The sequence below is a fragment of the Macrosteles quadrilineatus genome, unplaced genomic scaffold (genome assembly GCF_028750875.1).
Source record: "Macrosteles quadrilineatus isolate MER2022 unplaced genomic scaffold, UCM_ALF_1.0 Scaffold_7__1_contigs__length_78375512, whole genome shotgun sequence".
NCBI classification, from domain to species: Eukaryota; Metazoa; Arthropoda; class Insecta; order Hemiptera; family Cicadellidae; genus Macrosteles; species Macrosteles quadrilineatus.
In genome coordinates, this window is record NW_026542600.1 from 20035633 (window position 1) to 20058766 (window position 23134).

The 23134-nt window shown below is 32.6% G+C and overlaps 1 protein-coding gene across 1 annotated transcript; it reads left to right on the plus strand.

Annotated features, from left to right (window-relative positions):
- The first annotated feature begins 1291 nt into the window (after positions 1-1291).
- On the plus strand, positions 1292-23134 carry LOC128998013 (signal peptide peptidase-like 3). The gene is made up of 13 exons (XM_054423934.1): positions 1292-1474; positions 3702-3759; positions 4432-4509; positions 5735-5847; positions 10429-10548; positions 11571-11649; positions 12280-12392; positions 12843-12994; positions 13467-13628; positions 15033-15148; positions 15650-15794; positions 17603-17697; positions 18108-23134. The coding sequence occupies exons 2-12, from the start codon at positions 3734-3736 to the stop codon at positions 17669-17671; spliced, it is 1173 nt and encodes a 390-aa protein (XP_054279909.1). The 5' UTR covers positions 1292-1474; positions 3702-3733; the 3' UTR covers positions 17672-17697; positions 18108-23134.

Consider the following 23134-nt stretch of genomic DNA (forward strand, 5'->3'; position numbering starts at 1 on the left):
GCCATACGTCATGTTACTCTCGAAGAAGGTATGCTCTTGACTCTTGCCGTTTCCAATCATTGACTATATAACACTACGTGTTATATAGTCAATGTTCCAATGTACTGGTGGCCATGATTGTTCTAATTGCGAATTATGTGCTGCTTATAACTACATGCAGAGGATATCTACATGAGGTATCATGTAAAGATGTCATCGATGGTCATCCTTCTAGGTGTGTTGTAGAACTCCATAACGATGTGATCGTTGTAGAACTCACGATGTCAAGGTTTGATAGGCCAGGAAAGTATCTTTTACCGAATGTCAGTTGCTTGGTCTTGTCTTAATTAAACACAATGTTGATGTTTTAACAGTAGTAACGCAACATTCAGGGCAATGTAAGATTTGACTTAGAGAGCTTCCAAGGACTTGTTGGAGAATACGATTACATATTTGTCTGCGTACATAAAGCACTATATTACTGACTAATTATTAACTCGGTGGTTAGATTTAAATTGTTATCAAGGAAACCAAATTTTGTCACGTTACATGTCACATTCTTTATCATTTACAATATATGTGTATTTTGTTTTTATTTTACCCTTTGTCTTTACATGTGCCTGTATTTACATTCCCGGTTATATTTTTTTTGTTAAATGTAACATTGAACTTTTTAATCAACAGTTTTCAGTTAATGACCATGAGACGGCTATGCCATAATACAAGAAATGTAGGTAGTCTCGTTGCGCATAATATTAGATTGCACAAGTATTTTAAGATGCATAAATACAAAATAGTTCTTGTTCTTCAATAGACTGCCAGCTGATGTTGTTTTCTGTTACCTAATGAGAAATTTAATGACGTTGTTATAAAATGGTTAAATAGTAAGGTTTCCTCTTTCTACAGAGTAGAAGAATTTTTAAATGCTAAAAGTATGCTTCTATTATAGACTGACTGTGATGTATTTTTGCACTGATGATGTCTATTGAAACGATCTGTTGTTTATGGCAATTAAAAGCTTCTTGATTCTTACATGTGTGTTTGTATGTAACACACTTTTAGTTCATTTAATTGCATTAAATTCATTAAAATAGTTTTTAAACTGTTATCTTGACGTTTTTATACAATATATTGTGTTTTAGCAATAAACGATTTGATTTTAAATGTTGATGTTACACACTGTCGACACTTTGGGCTTTCGGTCATCTGGGACCCAGGGGATATTTTCTTTGCTCTTGTCCTGCTTTTTAGTAAAAGCTACTTGTCACGTGACTATGTTTACTGTAGGAAGAATATTGTTAGAAGATGAAAATGGCGACAGACGAATTCTATTACTAGGAGCTGTCGTACATTATTTTCGAAGTAATAAATATTAATTATTCGTCAGTGTAATTGCTAACTATAGCTATAATGACCGAATCAAGTCGGAGTGTTTCTGAAAGTATAATTTTCAGGTGATAATAGTTTATTACATGGAGAGAGCGCACTTAAGAAGGCAAGTTGTTTAGAAATGACTAACATTAGTTCCTTGCTCTTTGCTGTGGCGTGAGAGTGACACAATATGTTGTCCCGTAGTTGAAACATTCTATTGATGATTATCTCCATAAGACATTCTTTTTGTTCCAGCAAACGACTTAAACAATATGTTAAGTTATAATGTAACCCCTTACAGTTTGATTAACAACTTTTGAGTACTGCTCTTGCACATAAAAATGAAATAGCCTAGAATGGATAGTGTAATCTTGACTGCCCTCTAATTTTATGTAACAATTACATTATTAACCCATTCAAGTTTTGATTTTATAGCCTCATAGTAGTAAAGACTTCATTTTTGTTTGCCCTATGACAATAAGACTCAACCTACTTGCTTACTTTTAAGATTTACATTCTTCATGTGAAGCCATTTGCCTATGTTATGTAGGGGAGAGAAAGCTTTATTTCTAAACAACCATCATGTAAACTCTGAGATCCTAACTTTTACTCTTAACTTGTTTGTTTTTCAAAGGAATTTTGGGTCAGCTCTGCAAACTGAGTAGGTAACTACGCATTGTATTTTGGTCAATTCATAACTTCAGTTACCTAACTTAATCAAACTGGTAGGCCTAATTGGAATTTGCAGCTTACCCTATACTAACCATTAGACATTGTTTACAACTTTTTAAGTATCACTCTTAATGATTTCACAGGCTATCAGACACACAGCTCATCATTGCTAATAAGTTAATTAATATTATGAGGGATTATCTTAGCCGCCATACCCGTGCTTCGCAATGATGAGAGAACGCGGGTACACTTCCATATCTGTTGGCACAAACAACCGAATGAGTAGGCCTAATATTGATTATTCGATTGTTTAATTCGATATATCGTTTGGTTAGTTAGATTAGGTTAACCTTACCTAACTAACCAACGATATATCTATCAATATTTTCATTCGGTTGTTTGTGCCAACAGATATGGAAGTGTACCCGAGAACGCTAAAGAGGGTAATAATTTTCTATAGATTTACTGTATGAAAAGTTATTAACTCATAAATAAGTGTCTAGCTTACAATTTTGATAAAGCACAAACAAAATCATTTTAAAACACATGGTTTATAATATATCAATTTGGCATCTAGTGTGTAAGTTAGGCCTATTCAACGGGGAAATGACATAGGAACTTTACAAGCCATCAATGGGGAGCCCTAGTAGAGTATTAAAATAAAAAATGACCATGTCCTTTAAGCCTGAGGTAGAATATTGGCTCTATTTGTAAAAAAGTCAGCTCAATTGGTCAAGTAGACGGTAGTTTTCACATTATTGACATAAGTTACCGGTACTCAAATCTTTTACATCTATGATAAGTTAGCCTATTACAGTAGTTACTGTTGAATACAGGCGGGGACACACTTGTCATACACCCTTCCGATCCGACTCCGATCATACTGTGGTACGAATGTCGGAGAGGGGAATGGTACTTAACTTTGAACGCGGTTGTTTACACCTCTCCGACACGCGTCACGTCATACTCCGATCCTACTCCGATTTTGACTCCGATCACGCACCGACACTGCAGTCTATTCGTTTGTCGGATGCAGGATGGGTTGTTTCTTAAAAATCACCTTTATTCTTAAGATTTAAGAATAATGGTTGAAGATAAATATAGATTGTAGGAAATTTTATTCTCTTTCGGAATATTACCTTCCACTTTGGTCGATTTCCTCACCATTTAAAAGTTATTTGTAAAAACGTCAAGTAACCTCCAAATTTCTAGTGGTAAAAATGTCGGAGATTACTTTTTAACTTTGTACAATTAAATCTATAGTTCTGTTGGATCGATTTTGTTAAATGATGTGTCTTTGGAAGGCATAAACTCTTTGAGTTGCTTTTTCGTTTGATGTGTATTTTATAGCGGTAAGTTTAATAGTATAAAAATTATAAAGCATTAAAAATGGGTCCATCATTTAGAATAACCCTGTATTATTCCAACCCGTAATAAGGGGCCTTAATGTAGACCTACTGCATATAGCTTAACATTTCAATATTAGAACATAGACAACATCTTTGATAAAATTGTTTTTATAACTAGCATATAGTAGTTTTGTCTCTATTTCTTAGTTTTTAATAGTTTGCATTCATGAAAAATACTTAATTTACAAATTTAAGAGATAACTTAGGCTAGACTTATTATAAGTTACTATAAAAATCTAAAACTTAGGTTGACATGTTTTATTTTTTCAGGGTTGCATAAAACTTGAAAGAGGTGCTTCGCCATGGCATCTCCAGTGGATTATCAATGGTATGTTTTTGTCTTACTGCACCTGATACTTTTCTAATTAAATTTACGGTTATAAATTTGAAATAAAAACTTCACCAATATTTTAAGAGTTTTTAATTTTATGAGGCCTTTTGCCAGCTACGGGCATTATCAGACACATCAACAAAACATAACCTTCAGTTTTGTAATGTGCCTGATGATGCCAGCATAGCCTGGCAAAAGGCCTCATAAAATTAAAAATTCTTAAAATATTGGTGAAGTTTTTATTTCAAATTTATATTTATTCCAATATTACCAGTTCTTCTTGAAGAAAATTTATGGTTATTTATCACTATCTTTCTAAAAGCATCAATGTTCAGAAGACTTTAAAGTATCTACCTAGCTAAAACTATAGCCCTAGCTACTTTTAAACCCGCATAGGTGTTTTCAATTTTAAAACACAGTTTTGAAAATAATTGGGGCAGATCAACTTATGACATTACGGCACATTCATATGCTTAAGCTTGACTTGAACTCTTTTCACAACTTTGGTGTGACAAATATTCTCTCTTGCTAATACCTCTTCAGCACTGCTGTAACTTATGTCTGCTACAGTTATTTGGTACCATTTAGTATTTTTAGAAAAATAAACTTTTGAGCTAAAACCCTGCTATACTTTACCTACTGTAATAAGTTTATGGATATCTTTTACAGGGCCTATTCCATCATGGATTCTTCACGGGTGTCCACGTTTCTCATCTCGATCCTCCTCATAGTTTATGGAAGTTTCAGGTAGGAGAACACCCGGGCATTTAGAAGTTGTGCCAAAGGCCAGAAATTTATAAATATCTGGGCATTTATTTAATTGTAAATTATAAGTTATTTTTGCAACCCGGGCACAAAATTACTCTCAGCAAAAATTGTTTTTAGTTATTGGTATTTAGCACATTAACCTAAAATTTACATAAAATAATATTTATCTATTTATTTGACCTTAACTTTTCATAAAAGACTAGAAAATGCTGTAAAATTATCTTCATTAACTTGCACTCTTTTTTTGTTTTTTTTTTTTACCGACCCTTCACTTGGCAAGTGTAACCAAAGAAATTATTTTCCTTTATATTCTTGTGATGTATTCTACCCTTTTATTCTTTTAACATTTATTTTACACATTTATAACACATGATGAATTTTCTTACATATTTATTTGCAATGGTTGTTTCCTGATATTGTTAAAAACTTATTTTACTCCGTTGATTTTTTTACAGAATTCCATCCTTGATTTGTAATAAAGTAATTTTATAAATCTTAAATTTGAATACAAACTAATGACCTGATTAAATGAATGATTATAATAATCAATTATGCTTTTTCAATGGATAGCCTATAATTTAGCCTACTTAAGGATTTTTTTTATTATTTTGAAATTAAATTTTCATGATTAACATATTTAATCTGTACTTAACATTACAAGTTTGCAACATAGACTTAGATGTATTTCAAAACTCTTTCCTTAAAATAGTTAATGTTAAAGTGCTTATCGACTTTAAGCTAAGGAGTGTAAAGAAATTGATTAATTGTTCACATAACATACACTGTACTTAAAGCCTGTGGTTAACATAAGCTCAGTGTAATTAATTGATATTTCAACCAAATAAACACACAATTATAATGTTAAATTGTTTTAAAAGAGTAGAACAATGTTTACATTTTCTAAGGTTTGTAATATTTAATGAATTTCACATTAAATCTACAAAAAACATTACATGATGAATTTCGTATGTAAGCAACATTTAAATTAGTGTTATTCTAACATGAGTTTGCTTGAAAATATTTTGTTGTATTCAAATTTATTTTGTATATTCATAACCTCAGTTTCCCCCTTTTACAAAAAAGTTTTAAGCTTATGGTTTTTTTAAGTGTTACATTTTATATGTACCCACGGTAATAAGAAAGAGTACCGGGCCCTACGATAAAGGCAATTGAAATAGTCCTTGAGATTTTTTTTGTACCTCAGGTCTTTGAACATGGAACAAGAAGCTAGAGAAAGAGAAAAGGAGAGAGAAAAGGAAAGAGCCAAAGGTCTTTTAACTGGCTTAACCACCTCTACTAGCTCAGGTTGTGACAACAGTAAGTTAACATTAAGTTTCATTATATTATACTTCCGTAAAATAACGCAGTACAGGGTGCGGCAAAAAAAAACACAATAATTTTCTGCCACACATTGTTCAGCGACAGGTCGTCTGAGAGTGGTGGGGGTAGGTTTGTTGGAAAGCCTACACAATTCATTATTTGTAGTCATAGAAGAATGATCGTCAGAGCTACGAGCGTTTGTCATCAAGTTGTTTAAAAAAAGTAATAATTCAGTCATTGCAACTCAGCGGCAGTTCCGTGCACTCTTTTAATTAGGTGGACTTGGAGAGGCTCCGTCGTAATAATCTGTCTGGATAATCAAATAATTTAAACAGATTAATTAAAATTTATTTGTAGTTTTGATTAGATTAGTGAAATTAATTAAAATTTGTTAGTTGAAAATTATCAAAATCGAACCTCAAAATTAGTGTATCTGAGCGGTCAGACATGTTCAAAGCAGCCGCTTTTTTTTGCGTGAGACAACGAGGACTATTTTCAACAGCAGCACAAACTCTATCGAATGTCAGTTGTCTGGCGTCCGATCTGACTTTGGATGGCCAGTTAGCTTCTTTTTCAACGCCGTTCTACTAGAGTTAGTAACCCACTGTGTGATTGTGCTATCGTCGGAGGAACCTCTCCATGTCGACCGAATTGGAATGCACGTAAATTCCGCTGACTAGTAGGCCTAATGGTTGAATTATTACTTTTTAAATAAGACTCAATAACAAACGTGCGTTTCTCATACAACCACTGTTTCTGACTACAGATAATGGGTGTGTGTAGGCGTTCCAACGAGCCTACCATCACCACCCTTAGATGACCTGTTGCTGAACAGTAAGCTGCAGAAAATAGATGGTTTTTCCGCACCCTGTATTTAACAATTTGTTAGAACTTAGAACCTTACATTTTATACCTAGGCCACTTTTTAGGTGGTTCAGTTTTGATTGTAATAGATACTTGTGGTCTGCTTATTATCTCATTGCAGTATAAACAGTAACTAATGAGTCATATGTCAGGAGGCAAAATCCCCTCTAAATAGCTCATGGGCAGGGTGTTGACTGTGTCGTAGGTTGTGGCAGTGTTTTGTCATGAGTGATTGAACTCTGTTTTGAGATTTTTTACTGAAGAATTAAGTGTTTATTTGTTTCAAGAAAGACACTTATTGTCCACAAAAAATTGTGTGTAAATGATCGTGATCAGAAGTGGCTATTTTTGACAACAACATGTTCAACTTAATTCCCACCTACAGCGAGAGGCACAAAAAACAACTGTTGTAGTAGACTCAGTAAGTCAATTTTTGAAGGTTCAAAACTGGACCCAGCTGTCCACCTGATCTTCGGACTTAAAATAAATTGTCCTGGCTATGAAACATCTGATCTCAGTCAGTAAAAAAGCTACACAGATCATCACTTTATTCTACACTCATCCTTCACTCGTTTTTGGGTTTAAATACCTAGCTGGCGTCCCCCCATCTCAATTGGTAAAAAATAATAATTAACTTCTGAACCATCTAATGTTGCGGCCTAATGTTTTTGGGTGTCTGTAATAAAAAAAAACCTCTAAAATTAGTTGTCTCCGTATAATACTTAAGTCTCATTTTGTTAGACGGATGATTTAAATTACCGATTTTGAAATAAATCTATGTATTATGCTCCATTATAAAGATATTATACATATTTCTAGAACGTCTCATGCTCAAAAAGTCATAAGCATATAAACAATTCATGCCGAGTATCAGAAACCTAAATACAGTTACAATCTATGAGATAAATAATTTAGTAATTGCTGGTTATCACCATGCTGTAAGTTATAGCTCAAGATTACTTGTGAATGCCTAAATGGTCAATGGTGCCTTATCACTGTCTCTGTATCACCCTTTATCTTTTTAATGGATTTATACAGATAAAGAGATTATTATTGTCACCCTAATTCCTAGGATATAACTCAGAACTCATTCAAGCCTGGTTTGCAACTGAACAAATCTCGAACAATTAACCAAATAAAGACATTTTTGACAAACTTATCTTTTTACTGAATAGCAGTTTAAAATAATTAAGTGTTAATAGTGTGTAGTTTTAATTAAAAAAATATAATTTAAACTTTTTAATGAGTAATTAGTTTTTAATTTAAAAACACAACCTACTGTACTTATCATTTATAAATTAGAGGCAAAGGGCAACTATTTTACCCCGTCACAAGTCACCAATCAATATGTAAACAGATAAATCTAATAAGGAAAAGAGTATGGGTGTTTCTCAACTTCTTCAAAATTATTTGGTGTTCTGGAACTGAGTTGTGTTATTTCACACTACATTTCAGGTACTTTAGAGCCCCTTCCCCTTCTTATGATTATGACAGATTAACAAATGTTGTTGACAATGACAGTTTTGTTTAACAAAATTGAAACTACAATGTAACACTTGTGAGTGTGTTAATTCTATTTCATCTAATAAATGACGAACCCCTAAATCGTCTAAGTGACCACCCTTATTGAAAATATGGCATTTAAGGACTTTTGGCATGAACATTATGATACAGTTAAATGACGCCAGTTAGGCATTTTATCCAAAATGTTTTAAGTTTACAATTCATAATTTTGGTATTACATTTGATTTTGATTTTTTTTCCGGTGCTACAGGCTATTAGGACTGTTGTCATTGTCATTCTTTAAATCCATAGCAATAAAGAAATGAAAATAATTTTACCTACAACCGTTTTTTAAAGTAGCAATTTCAGTTCAGTTCTTAGAATTGAAAAGTTTCACTTAACAGCATTGTTTACTTTCATAACAGCATAGTTTTACTCATAACAACACGGGTAACAGACCAATGAGGTTCAAGGATTGAGAGAGTAGAAGTCAAAATTGAAATGATTTGAACTCCAACTAATCATCTGTTCAGGCCAATTTAATTGTCGAGTGTTTTTGTTTTAATTGTTTTCATAATTTTTCAACACATCAGTTTCATGTTTTGTGTATTGCTTGGCACTTGTTGTGTATTAAACTCAAAATTATAAGTATCGTTTCTTATATTTAAAAAAATCCTTGTTAAAAGAAAAAAGCTTTTGAACAATGATGCATTATGTAATATTGCCATCTTAGGATGGGAAATACTCATATGACTTAATTTAGTTTTCGGAGGAAAGAACACTTGGCTTAGTAATACATTAGGAAGAAGGAACAAATACAAAACTGGATAGATTGGATCAACTGGATTGGATGGATATAAGACTGCCTTCATATTACTTCCTTCTGAGGAAGTCCCTTGTAGGGGCCAAATATTAAATTAATTGTGTTTTGCATTTTTTTCTGCTGTTAACTGCGTGGAACACTTTTTTTGCCAATTTAATTGTTGAGTGGTGCAATTAGTGATTGGTACGATGTTTCTTTGCATCACTGTCAGTGGCAATGAGAGGTTATAAACGAAAAACATTTAACCTCTCTTATAAGTTATGAGTAGTGATTGTTAGTAATTAAAACACTGTAGTTGGTAAAGTAGTGAATGCATCTCACGTAAATAAAGTTAACAACACTCAAAGAAGTTTTTAATGCACTCTCCAAGGCTCGTACCTTAAATTTTCTACTCGTGTGGTTAACACTTATCTTTACGCAATCGTTGCGTACACTACTATTAAAGTGAGATAGAAGAAAGAAATATACCTGCACAGCTGTAATTTGTGAACAGATGCATAGAAAAATTGTCAAGGACTATGCTCTCAGTAGCAAATATTATAATATCAGATATCCCTCTTAAAAAATAGAACATAAAATATTTTATATTTATAATAGATGCGGACTTGTTCTACGGGTAGTAGATGAGAACTTTTCTTGATTAGACATCCATTTGACTGCAGCTTATACTAAATACTTACAGAGGTTTTTAGAAAGTAGTAAACTTGTTCAATACAATAGCCTACTTAAATTAGTCATTTTACATTGGATATAGGCTAAACTATTTTTTCCACACTACTCAGTAAGCAGCTGGTTTTTGTACCCTCTTTAGACCAGAAAGTCGTTTACGGAATGGGACCAGTAAAGTCAGTTGGAGTACACTAAACTTGCCAGGTGGTATTGCAATAGGCTTTAAACGATGTTACCTCCCCTCTGCGTAATAGACTCGCCCACTGCAACAATGCAAAAGTTTGAATAACTTCCATTGACAACCGCCATAGTGTAGAGTCTTGTAATAATTTACGAATTAATTTATTACAGAAGATGCATTACAATTTCTAAGAGTGTGAAATGCCACATTTAGTCAAAAGGCATTAACTCAAATCTGCTGCCTGATGAATCCAAAATCAGTTATGAGTTCAAGTATTCTATGTTTTCAAAACGATTGAAATTGTGGTGTTATGTAAGTCTACATGTCCAAATGAGCAATAACAACAAAATTGTAAAAACTTGGTGCTCGTAGTGTGACAGAAAGTATTGTACGCATCTCACCCAGGAAGGTGTTTACGGTACTCACATGAAATCCCATGCCCGGCAAGCCATGCTAGGGACGGCTCGTAACGTAAACACATATACTTCCTTGCCTTGTAGCATATTGTTATACTATTACATACATTACTTTGTTTCAGATGTTCAAACTTTAGACACAATGCAAGCTTTGTGCTTACCACTTGGAGCTTCCATCTCTCTTCTTGTAATGTTCTTCTTTTTTGATTCAATGCAGATGCTGTTCGCAATATGCACAGCAAGTAAGTATATGTCTAGATAGGAGTACAATCCAGGGAACGTATAGGAAGCTATTTAATTTGAGAAAGTATAATTTTTGTTTTTTTAACTGAGGATGTTAGTGCAGGGAAGATGTGTATAAAGGTGCATGCATTATAAAACTAATGTTTTGTCCATGGGAAGGACTTTTTCAGAGAAAGGAATTGTGAAAAATTTTAGTTAAAATTTAAAACTGTTGTAATCCTACTGTTGCCAACTAGGTCACCATGATGTACAATGTAGCCTATTGTTACTATCTTAATTTTTACTAGGTTTTAAATTACCATAAATTGAAGACTAGGCTACTTGTACTTTTACATAAAGATTGGTTTTAGATTTTAGTCTCAGCTTTTATTTGGGTTAAAACTAAACACTATTTAGGTAAAAATTTATGGTAATCATTAAATTATAATTTTTTACTGTTGATAAGTATTAAATATTTGACAAAAGTAAGATGGTCCAACGATTATTTAGGCTAGTTGAATCACGTTTTGTAGAATACATTTTTAAGGCTTGCAACTTTGTCAAACACATAATTAAGATATATGCACAACACAAACATAAAAATAGAACTTGCGAAAAAAAATTTAGACAGTGCTACCATGCTTGTGGGTCTAGTGCAGCATGGAGTCAGTAACAGTCATGATTTGCTATTTAAATGTTTATATATACATTCTACTTTTGTATATTATGTGTGTCTTAATTATGTGTGAGGACGTAGTTGTAGCTTTAAAAATGTTGCTTTCACAAAAAAAAAAAAAACATGCAAACTGATTCAACTGATTGTTTATCAATCTTTGAACTTGTCGATGAAGGTAATGTAAAACGTGTGGAAGGTAATGTAAACACTGTTGTCACTTGCTTTTACATTACCTTAAACTAAACCTCTCCACCGATGTACAATATATAAATAAGTGCTATAGGTGGTAATAAACAGGCATAAATTAATTTTTGATATCTTATTTACACGTTCAAAATTTATAGTAATCAATAAATTTGTTTTCAGTAATTGCCACAGTGGCATTGGCATTTCTCCTTCTACCAATGTGTCAGTACATCATACGACCCTGCTCAGATGGAAATAAGTAAGTTGCCATTAACATCTTTTACTGAGTTAGTTGAACCGGTAGAAATAATGTTTACTGTATACCGTAATTAGATTCGTAAGTTATAAAAGCCATATCATGTATCCACCATATATAGGTCTTTGAGACTGATTATGCACAATCGGGGTTTGAAATTTATTTTCATAACAAAAGTAGACCTTTGCACACACAATTCTATTTTGTTATTGCGATAAGGATATGAGCAGAAGTCTCTTGGTTCTTAGATAATATTAGCTAAACCCACCAATTTCGAAATTCAGAGTTGATAAACCAACCTTTGTTTTTGTTTGTGCTGTGTTAGTTAATCGAGGTAAATAAAAAAAGGGAGTGATCTATTACGTACCATAAGACATTTACTCTTTATTGCATTTTAGTAAAAAGAGGGTCAGCTTTTTTTTTCTTTTCTGTATAACTTTTTCTCAGGTGTGGTTAGTTTCATGCCAATAAATCAAATATCTTCCAAATTGCAATGCATGTATTAAATATAACTTCAAAATTTCAAGTCCACTGGCTCTAACAACAAGAGCGGCAGATTGTTGAATCAGGGTATCGACTAAGGATTAGAGTCTCTAATTCAACAGTATTGTATTGCAATGATTATTGTTTCAGAATATCATTCGGCATTTGTGGTCGTTTCACCGGTGCTGAGTTATTCTCATTCTCCCTTGCTTTGTTCATCGTTTGCATCTGGGTGCTGACAGGCCATTGGCTCCTCATGGACGGTAATTTAGAAATTTTAAGAATTTCACAAACTTAAAACTAAAATGTATATATTTTGTAAAACTTTGGTTTGCTTCATTCAAGATATCGTTTTATGCAATATGAATATACCTTTTGCCATTTAGTGGGGTATTGTTTCTCAAACACTTATTTACCCTACAGTAATCAAAGTAGTAATAGTTACTGTATTGTAAATAAGCTTAACAATATCCTTGTTTTGTACATTACTGTCGATCACTCCATTAGTCACAATGTCTCTAAACATCCTGCAAGCTCTTCCACTGTTGTCATGTTCGGGTTTCAAGTTCTATGCTCAAGTTTAGATACTGTTTACATTGCGAACGTAAAGCAACAATGTTGTCTTCAAAGTGTTGACGAGCAGTAGCCTATGGGTTATGAATGTTCTTCTTATATGGTTTGATACTAATATTGATTTTGTTTGTCTTGTACAGCAATGGGCATGGGATTGTGTGTAGCATTTATTGCATTTGTCCGCCTGCCGAGCCTCAAAGTGTCAACATTGCTACTCACAGGACTACTCATATATGATGTATTCTGGGTCTTCTTCTCATCATACATATTCAACACTAACGTCATGGTCAAGGTATGCTAATCCTTCAACTTGTCAAATAAAATTTGTTACACCACATGTACGTGAATAAGGTTTACAATAATTCCCCTCTCTTATGCCATCTGTGGTATTCCAAATTTCATCTCGTGTTCATTGATTGTTTTGGGTTGTTAAAAGCTTAATCGTATTAGCAAATGTCTAAACTAAAATTGTAGAATCTCAATGAGATGTGAATATTACTTTAAAGTAGTTTTATTTTATAAACTTAACAAATTGCTGAAATGGAAGTGACAAATTCCGAGATATTGCACTTATGTTTTTTTATCATATGATGATTTTGTAATAAGATACATCATAGTATAGCTGTGACACTTATGTAGGGCGCGGCCAGTCTAGGGGTTAGAGGTTCTAGTGAAATCCTGCCAATCACCCAGTGGTTTGAAGCTTCAGGTTCACTAAGAGATAGGTGTCTCAGGCAGAAAGAACTAAGTGAATACACTTTCAGGTCGCCACGCGGCCAGCTGAAAATCCAGTCGGACTTGTGGCCCGCAAACTACATATTGGTGGAGTTGTGAAGGAGGCTCCCAAACTCTCTTTGCCAGGAAAACTTGTTTTTCCTAGTCTACACAATAGTGGACACTTCTCAATGCTTGGACTCGGAGATATTGTAAGTGCACTGTCTTACGAGGCTGAAAGAATTAACTTCCTCCAAATTATATATAATCATAATTTTGGTTTAAGTATTTAGCTTTTTAATGATGAGAAAGAATCCACAAGATAATCCAAAAACATTCTCTATTGAAAGAGAGCTAAAATTTAAGTCAAATGGATTATCGACCTGACAAAAAATATAAATCGAACCTTAATATCAAATCTTTTGATATTAATGGGCGATAAGCGTCCATATATTACCAATAACTTCTTGATTAGCATCGTACGTGTTATTAATTACCTGAAAAATACAGAAATATATTACGTCTAATAACACTTGCAATAATATATTTACACTTATACTGTTGACTTACAAGACGGTAAATGCATGTAAAAGTTGGTAAGTGGTGATCGATTTCGATTGGCATCTACAAAATAAATTGTAACGATTGTGATCATGTTTATATTGGACAAACTGTAAACTTTATTAAACGATTCAAAAACCACACATGGAGAAACAACAAACCGGAAAGATCAAATTTCGCACAGCACTTGTTACAAAATGGCCACTCATTAGGAAAAATTGAAGACAATGTATGTATTTTAAAGAATTGTAAGAAGGGAAATGTGATGGATGCTTGGGAAGGATTGTATATTTATAAGGAAAAATGTAAAAATAGAAATAAGCTCATCAATGAACAAGTAAATTTTGACTCCAGTTGTACTTATAGAAACTTATTGGCCGGTACTTCCGGTAACCAATAGTATATAAGGGAACGCCATTTTGATTCTTTTCATTCGCCGATTGGGTCTGATGATGATTGGAGTGTCCAATCGAAATCGATCACCACTTACCAACTTTTACATGTATTTACCGTCTTGTAAGTCAACAGTATAAGTGTAAATATATTATTGCAAGTGTTATTAACCGTAATATATTTCTGTATTTTTCATATATTACCAAACACTTTTTTAAATCCCTTTGAAATGGAATCTTTATTTGGAACCTTTAGGGAAACCATAATTTGGAACATTTCCTAAAAAAAAGTGTAAATGTATCACTTAAGATCCTTTCAATCTAGATTTTTTTAAGTAGGCCTATTTTAATCTAACTAAGTTTCCTTGCAGCTGTGTAACTAACTAGTGTAGCTTGAAATTTGGTTTCAATCCGTCTTTGACTTGGTAAATTTACTAAAAATCAAAGAATACTGGCAATTTATTAAAAATGTTGTTTGCCAATAGTATCTTTTTCCCAATATATGGTCATAATATTGACTTACTAAATTACTCATTGTTTCTAACAGGCTAATGCTGTTGCATTCTTTATGCACTATACCCTCACTCATTAACCATTCTTATAACAATTAGTAATAAATATAATAAAAGGATTAGCTTATTTAGCTGCATTATTATTTTTCAGGTAATGCCAGGACTGTTGTTATGCTTTGTACTTAGATATGACGCATATAAAAAATCTCAGTTGTTACACCTGGGAGAAACTGGAGTACCACCACCCAAACACCTAAACAAATTAAGGTCAGTACCAATGATTATGAATGACCATGGCCATTTGGCCAGAGGTATTTCAGATTTTAATAAGAGTAGATGGTTGCAGATTTTGTTGATAATACAGTGTAACCTTGATATAACAAATCTCAAGGAACAAAAGCAAAAAATTGTTGTAGCGAGTGTTTTATTAGTGCGTTCGTACTCTGCAGGTTTGTTACGGCAACAGTATTTTTATCTGTAATTTATTGATGACAATTAAGTTAATTATTTTGATTCTTGATAAAAAAATGTGTGTCCTTGGACAGCCTAAAGTCAGCTCCAATGTAAGTTAGAATTAATTTCTGCTGCACTTAATTTTGATTGCCCTTTAATACGTCATACATCTAAAAAATTATTTTTCCTTCAACTTGAGGATATCTGTAACGACTTATTGGACCTCACCATGTACAAGAGCTAGAAGCAACCTTAAAAATATAGCATACCCTATATTATCCTACAAGTCTGTTAGTGTATTTTTTGTGGTTGCAGTTACTTCCACTGCTCGTTGATTGGCTATTTCCTGGGATTGCTGACGGCGACAGTGTCGTCCGAGGTGTTCAAGGCAGCTCAGCCTGCGTTGCTGTACCTTGTACCCTTCACCCTCCTGCCTCTGCTCACCATGGCTTATCTCAAGGTCAGTGATAACACTTCTTAGGACCATACCAAGTGGAATCTTGATCACCTCAAAAATTTGTATTTTGCTCTATTTACTGTAGATTTTAGCTTTGTCACAATTTGTTAATATGTAGTATACAGTGTATCAATGTAAATTAAATCGTTCGATGTGTAATTCATTTATAGAAGAATTTCCGTTACTGTCTTGGTGCCTTGGGTTTTTTAGGTAATAGAGGTTTTACGTCGGTTAAAATATATTATTAATAAAATCTCATATGAAAAGAAAAACTATTTACACAAAGTGGATTATATGTATTTGTAAGGAAAATCATTGGAACAATTTATTTACAGTAGAACCTCGATTATCTGGGGTAATGGGGGGGAGGGACACCTCGGATAACTTAAAACCACGGTTAATCTAACACGCTATAAACATGTATTTCGAAATAGTGATGGGCCGGCCGACAGTGATGTCAGTCTGTTAGAGTCAATGCAAGATTGTCAGTCTATGAGTAGGGATGGACGAGATTGGATTTTTAGTTCGAGACGAGACGAGACGAGATTTTTTATTTCTCATAAAATTTTGAGACGAGATCGAGACGGGATTTCCCTTCTCATACACAACGGGAAATGCACAATTGCAAATTTTTACCTGATTTTGTAACATTGTTAGATGACTGTTTAAATACAAAAATAATGATAATAGGCAAGAATATTTACAATCTTTTATTAAAAAAACATCAGCATAAAATTTTTTTATTAATCACGCCTATCTTATTAAAAATGCCTACGATTAGGAAACATAGTGATATCAGTTAGGATAGAGTTCAACTTATCCTAAAATAAAATAAATCATAAAATAAAAGCAATATTAATTACTGCTAAGTTACTTGTTTTGACTTTTTATAGTAATAAAACATTCCTCACACTGCTTACACTTTGCAAAACTTCTCAAATGTTTTTAAAGTAATATTATTAAAATAATTAAAGTAATATTTACATTTAAAGAATTAATTAAATAAGAACGCCTTCACAAAGGAAACGCAACTACAACACGCTCCTGTATTGCGGGTATTGCATTGACTTTCTGCAGGCGTTTTTAATTTTTTTTTTTTTTTTTTTTTTTTTTTTTTAATTCCCGTCTCGGTAAAAATCTCGGCCAAAAAGAAATCTCGTCTCGTGTAACGAGATTTAAAATTTCCCGGAAATTTCCCGAAATTTTGAGACTTGACCATCCCTATCTATGAGTGTCAGTGCAAGATTGTCAGTCTGTCAGTGCAAGGATAGCTTGACCTTGAAGCTATTGATGTATATTTCTCTGTCTTGCTTCCATTTTATTTTTTTCAAATGAACTGTGATGTTTCAAACACAATAATGGGGAAACCTAACTGCATATAAAAATGGCCAGAAATTTAAATGTATAGTTCATTTCAAAATATTAGACTGAAAAAACACAATTTATCAAATGTTTTTGGGGATTTTTAAGCTTATGTAACATAATTTAAGAGGCATCAATTTGACCATGGTTGATCCGCCGCCCGGTTGATCGAGGTTCTACTGTATTTAACTAATTATTTAAAAAAATTAATTTAAGATGTAGTAAACCAAGTTTTTTGTGTGTATTTGGAAAACGTTTTAAATACAATGAATTAATTTCCATCCTGTTAAAATCCCAATCATTTTGGAAGGATGCAGCCCATTTAATATTGCTGGATGCCAGGGTTCCAAACTTGAATGATTTAACGTATTAGAAAAATCCCTGCACCAAATTACAAAAATTGTTTAGTATTTAAATGTTAATGTGTTACATTGGTTTTGTGTTTCCAGGGTGATCTGAGACGAATGTGGAGTGAACCTTTTATCATTCATCCACCCTCCAAACACCTAGAAGTCTGACTAAAGTATTGGCCAGTTATTTTAAAGTAAGTCACATATAGGATACTTTATTTTAAGATTTATACTCTTAAACAATTTTTCCTACGGTTCACATTCACCGTTGAGGATATTTGTAATTATTAAAAAAATTTCAAAATTGTCTCATGAAAAAGATTTTCTTTAAAATGTAGTCATTTATTTATGTCAACATCTTTTTTAAATAATACAATCACTAGCTTTTTTATGGTTCAAAGCTGGACTCAACTGTCATTGTCTAAATTGTATGTACGCTAACTAGTGTCAATTGGGCTTGAGATAAATGATCCTGGCTAATGATCGCAAGCTTCACCTTATTCATTCAGCACTCATGCTTCACACATCTTTGTCATAAAATTTGCATCCTTGCGTGTCGGTGTCGTATCTATCTGATCTAAATGTCTTCTTTAATTGTTGACAGGTTGGCATAAACACATGTGACACTAGTCGAAGCACATGTGTGGGCTGCTCATACTACTGCCACCTAAATACTCCACTTTGTTTTGTATACTCTTTTTATATTTATATATAATGATTAGTAATATTGGCTGTGGCTCATCTACATGCATTTAAATGTTATAAGTTGCTTGAACTTCCTACGAGTGTAATGGAGCTTCCTTCACTCTGAGTCTGTCAGTTTCTTTTTTCATTTGCAAGTTTTAACTTTTTTTACTGAATGTACTAACATCTCTTTGTCTCATTTAAGTTTCTGAGCATTTCGCATGTCTGCTGTGCCGGTTGTGTGTCATTGTAAAATATGTGTAAATTAAGCTTAGTAATTTTCTACGAATATTGTGTCGATTGAAATTTCATTAAGTTGACTCTCATGCGGCTCACTTATTTAGTAAATCACAAAACTTGTGGAACAGAATTTTGTTTTATAGCTTTTCTATTTGTAGTGTTTAGCTAGTATGATGATTATTTTAATTTTCCAAACATAGCTGATTTAGCATATTTTGTTTTAGTACTTACTTTTCTAACTAGGATTTGTTAACAGTTTTGTATTAAATCTTTTCTTTGGTTCCCTCAATTTGTAATTTTATGGCTTTTTGACAATGTCATTTTGAATCCGCTGTTTAAATACAGTGTATTTAAAGAGATGCAGATATTTTAAGGGGTTAGGAGAGTTTTTGCATTGAAAACTTTTAGGACCCAATCCAATTAACTGATCTTCAAATAAATTTTGGATTGATTTTAGATAATCAATCCATTTTTTTAAAACTGTGCTGATATTATTTTCTTGTCTGAAAATGTTCATATACTGTTCACTGTCAATTTAGTTAAACACACATATACTAGATTAAAAAGCTGTGCAAACTGAATATTTTGTATGAGGTTGCAAAAGCTCTCTTTAAAAAGCTCCTACCGTTAATACATGTTATTTTTAAGTCTATATCTTGAATTAAACAAGGTTTTATAAACACTTCTACCTTATAGGCACACCAAGCCTTTCAGCATAGAACAGTTCTTTTTTGAATGCTACTATTTCTGTATCGAATTGTTGAAAATCTGACATAGTCAAAATAACTTGTTTTGGTTGCTATCCAAATTTTATGGGCCTGATAATATGCCAGTTATTCCTTTCCTTGTCTTTTCAGTTGCCTATCATCAGGTCTCAGAATGAACCAACTTTCTCTAAAGAGTACATGATTTTTATAATCACTAAATATTAAATAGTTAACACCTTGATGGTTATCCTATTTCATAATTGAAATAAGAAATAAACGTGTTGTTAATAAAACTACTTTTTGTAGGATTTGGAAATGAGTTAGTGTTCTTTCACAAGATAATTATTTCACTTTGTACATAAAATCACCAAGGCATACTCTTTCTTTTGAGGCTTTGTCATAAAGAAACATTCATGAAAAGTCCTAAACTGATATAGTACAAAGTTGGTTGCATTTTTCATAATTTTTCAACATATCAGTTTCATGTTTTGTGTATTGCTTGGTGCCTGTTGTGTATAGTTGTCTCCAAATTATAAGTATTGTTTCTAATATTTAAAAAATCCTTGTTAGATGAAACAAAACTAGTAGGGATTAAAATCACGATAAGCACATGGATAGGAAAATCTCAGCTCTTTGGAAGGCAGTCAACATTTTTTCCAACAAAAAAAATTATTTGAAATTAGTTAAAAGAATCAAATCTGTCCTTTGGATATTATGAAAACAAATTTGATTTGAACAATGATGCCTTATGTAATATTGCCATCTTAGGATGGGAAATACTCATATTACAGTCCAACCTCGGTATAACGAATCTGCAGGGGCCGAACTGAATATTCGTTATATCAAGGATTTCGTTAAAACGAGGTTTGTTATATTGAGGTTAGGTTTGCAGCAATTTTGCTTAGTCGTGGTTCAGAACCAGCGTCGGTCAATATAGGTTGGGATTTGACCTCATTAAAACACAATTAACATAGCATAGGCTACAATACTTTACAGTACAGTGTTAACATTGTAAAGTAGAACCACAATTATCTGGAGTAATAAAGGGGTGGGATCTTTAATATTGAACAATCATGGCATTTCTAGTCATTGACCTTGGTACAGGTTACAAACTGTAAGTTTAACATCACAGCTTAATTTAACCCTCCTAAAACCTAGCCAAACACTGCATGTATTGTATAGTCATAAACCACGTAATATCAACAAAAAAAACCGTATAGAGTTTTGTAAGCTACTGCTCGTGATATGCTGGTAGGCTACTTACAGTACAGTACTGATTTATCACAACAGAGGAATCTCAATAATAATCATCAGCTATAGCATTGGTGTTGCTAGTTGAAACAAATCGTAATGAAAACAATAAAAATATTAGATAAGTCATTATAAAAGTGTATAATCATAGAAGAATGTTAAGATAACGATGTTGCTATTCTTTCTCTTTGCTTTTGTTTTTATATTCATTCTTAGGCACTTCTCTTTATTCAAAAATTGTACAAGTCACCATAGTTAGGCACTTATCGCCCAATCACAGCTTACTAAACATTAAGTCGTCTACAGTCCTCTCCTCAGTGAATTAAATCAAATCAGTCCTCAGTATGTCACATAGCGTGCAGCGACAGCAGCAACAGATAAAGATGTGTAAAACGGAGCAGACGAATGTTAGCGCAAGCAATGACGTCACCTTTCGATTTCATTTGATAAAGAAACAGATTTTCCAAAAACAATAATGGGGTGGGGGGTTTGTTATATCGAGGGAAAGATGTAGACAGTTTGTTAAGCAGAGGTTAAATTCGCTATGTAGAGGTTCTGACAATGATAAATTCGTTATATTGAGGTGTCTTATTTTAGCCGAAATCACAAAAAATTTGTTAAATCAAAGTCGTTGTTATGGTTTGTTTGTTATGTAGAGGTAAAATATACATTGTGTCTTATGGAGAGTTCTAGGGGATTAAAAAAAAATTTGTTATATCAAGGAATTCGTTATATCGAGGTTCGTTATATCAAGGTTAGACTGTACTTAATTTAGTTTTCGGAGGAAAGAACACTTGGCTTAGGAATACATTAAAGAAGAAGGAATGGATACAAAACTGGATAGATTGGATCAACTGGATGGATACAAGACTGCCTTTGTATTACTTCCTTCTGAGGAAGTCTGTTGTAGGGGCTAAATATCAAATTAATTGTGTTATAAAATTTCTTCTGCGGTTAACTGCGTGGAACGCTTTTCTTGGATAGGTTAGTGGTGTATTCATTCCTTCTTCCTTAATTTATATACATCCTTACTTTATTTTTCCATCATTCCAATAAGTGTTGCTAAATAAATCTTGCTAAATATTAGGTAAACTACAGGTGTGCGATGCATAAAAAATCATCCAAATTGTGATTTGATACAAGGAATCTTCCATTCTGTCAGATCAGTTCTGATTTTGTTGTGAAGTTGTAAAAAGAACACATATATTCCAACGATTCCGATTCCTGGTGTAAACATACAGGGTGACCAACTTACCTGTGCCACCATTGGTGTCTCCGAAACTATTACAGTTACAGTAGAGAAAACATTAAATGGAGAACTTCAATAATTTTTTAAGACATTAAAAAACATGAATTATTCCACTTTTTCAAAAATTACCACCATTGGAAGCTAACTTTGAAATTCTTATGAAACACCCTATATTTTATGATGGTTTTAGAATGTAAACATGATTTAAAAACTTTTTTCTTGAAAGTTTCTTTCTAAAGTGTGTATGATATTGCAGTGTGTTAAACTTAAAAAGAAAAAAAAATACTTGTGGTGTACATTCTGCATCCTGCAGCTCATTACAAGTAAGTTTGGATAGGAAATGCCAAGAATAAATAAATAAGTCTTAAAATTGCATCTAGATTCCAAAAAGATCACAAAATACATTAACAATTTAAATTCCCTTGTTTTATAAATGGCTGCCATCTTCCTATATGGCGACTAACTTTAAAATTGTAAAACTCTTTATTTTATGGTATAATCTACAAAAACAAGATAAGTTTTGGTCCATTATTTATACAAACTTTTAAAATACCACCAGCATATAAAGTAAAATAGGTAAACTAATATTATGCTCGATTTTAGCGTTGGATTTTATGTTGTAACCTGTTTTATCAAGTAGCCTTAATTTTAGTATTATTAGATCTAATTCACTCAAATTTTCACTACTCAAGGGTTTTGATTGTAAAAACAATGCAACATGAGTGAATCTATTTTTTTCTTAGACAGTCAAAACCCAATTTGTCATGGACAAAAATCGTATAATAATAATGCAAAGATCTTATTTTACTTCCATGAATAGGTGTTAAAATCTTTATGTTGTGATTTGGCGCTGGAATACTTTGTGGAACCTATTATGTGATTATACCTATTATTTGTTTTCTCCTGATTCAATACCTTGTATCTATTAATGAACAAATATTTGTAATTATATACGTATACAAGGTTTTTGTTAGATATTAAAACTCATATTTCATATTTTAAATCATACCTTTACAGGAATTTCAGTGAATTTATTACTGTTTTCTACCTCATTAAAAAGTGATTAATTCACCCTCCCTGTACTGTATGTGTTACACATCATCCTATCAAATGTTCATATTATCTACCAGTATGTTTTGTTTGATTATAATCAACAGTCTATCATTTCACACATAAGACTTTCATTAAAACCACTTGTGATATTCATTATATGTAAAAGTTAATTTAGTTTTTATGTGAATCTTTCAAATGTAAACAACATGTTTTTTACATGTTTCATATCGGATGGATTTATTTACATTATCCTTTACTTTCCGAGGTAAAATTGTACAAAGTAATTTTTACGGTTGTATATATTTGGATTTAACAACCTCTGTACAGTAATGGGACATGTCATCTTTCTACGATAATTATTTTATATAACATTGTACTTGTGTATTGTATGTAGTTTGTAATGTCAGATTTTAATCCACCCTGTCAGTTGATTGTTTGTATGGCCGA

Bases quoted from the DNA above. Each gene is read 5' to 3' on its own strand.
- LOC128998013 (XM_054423934.1), top strand. From the start codon at position 3,734: ATGGCATCTCCAGTGGATTATCAATG. The intron at 5,848-10,428 runs GTAAGTTAACAT...ACTTTGTTTCAG, and splicing joins TAGCTCAGGTTGTGACAACA to ATGTTCAAACTTTAGACACA. The intron at 12,393-12,842 runs GTAATTTAGAAA...TGTCTTGTACAG, and splicing joins CCATTGGCTCCTCATGGACG to CAATGGGCATGGGATTGTGT.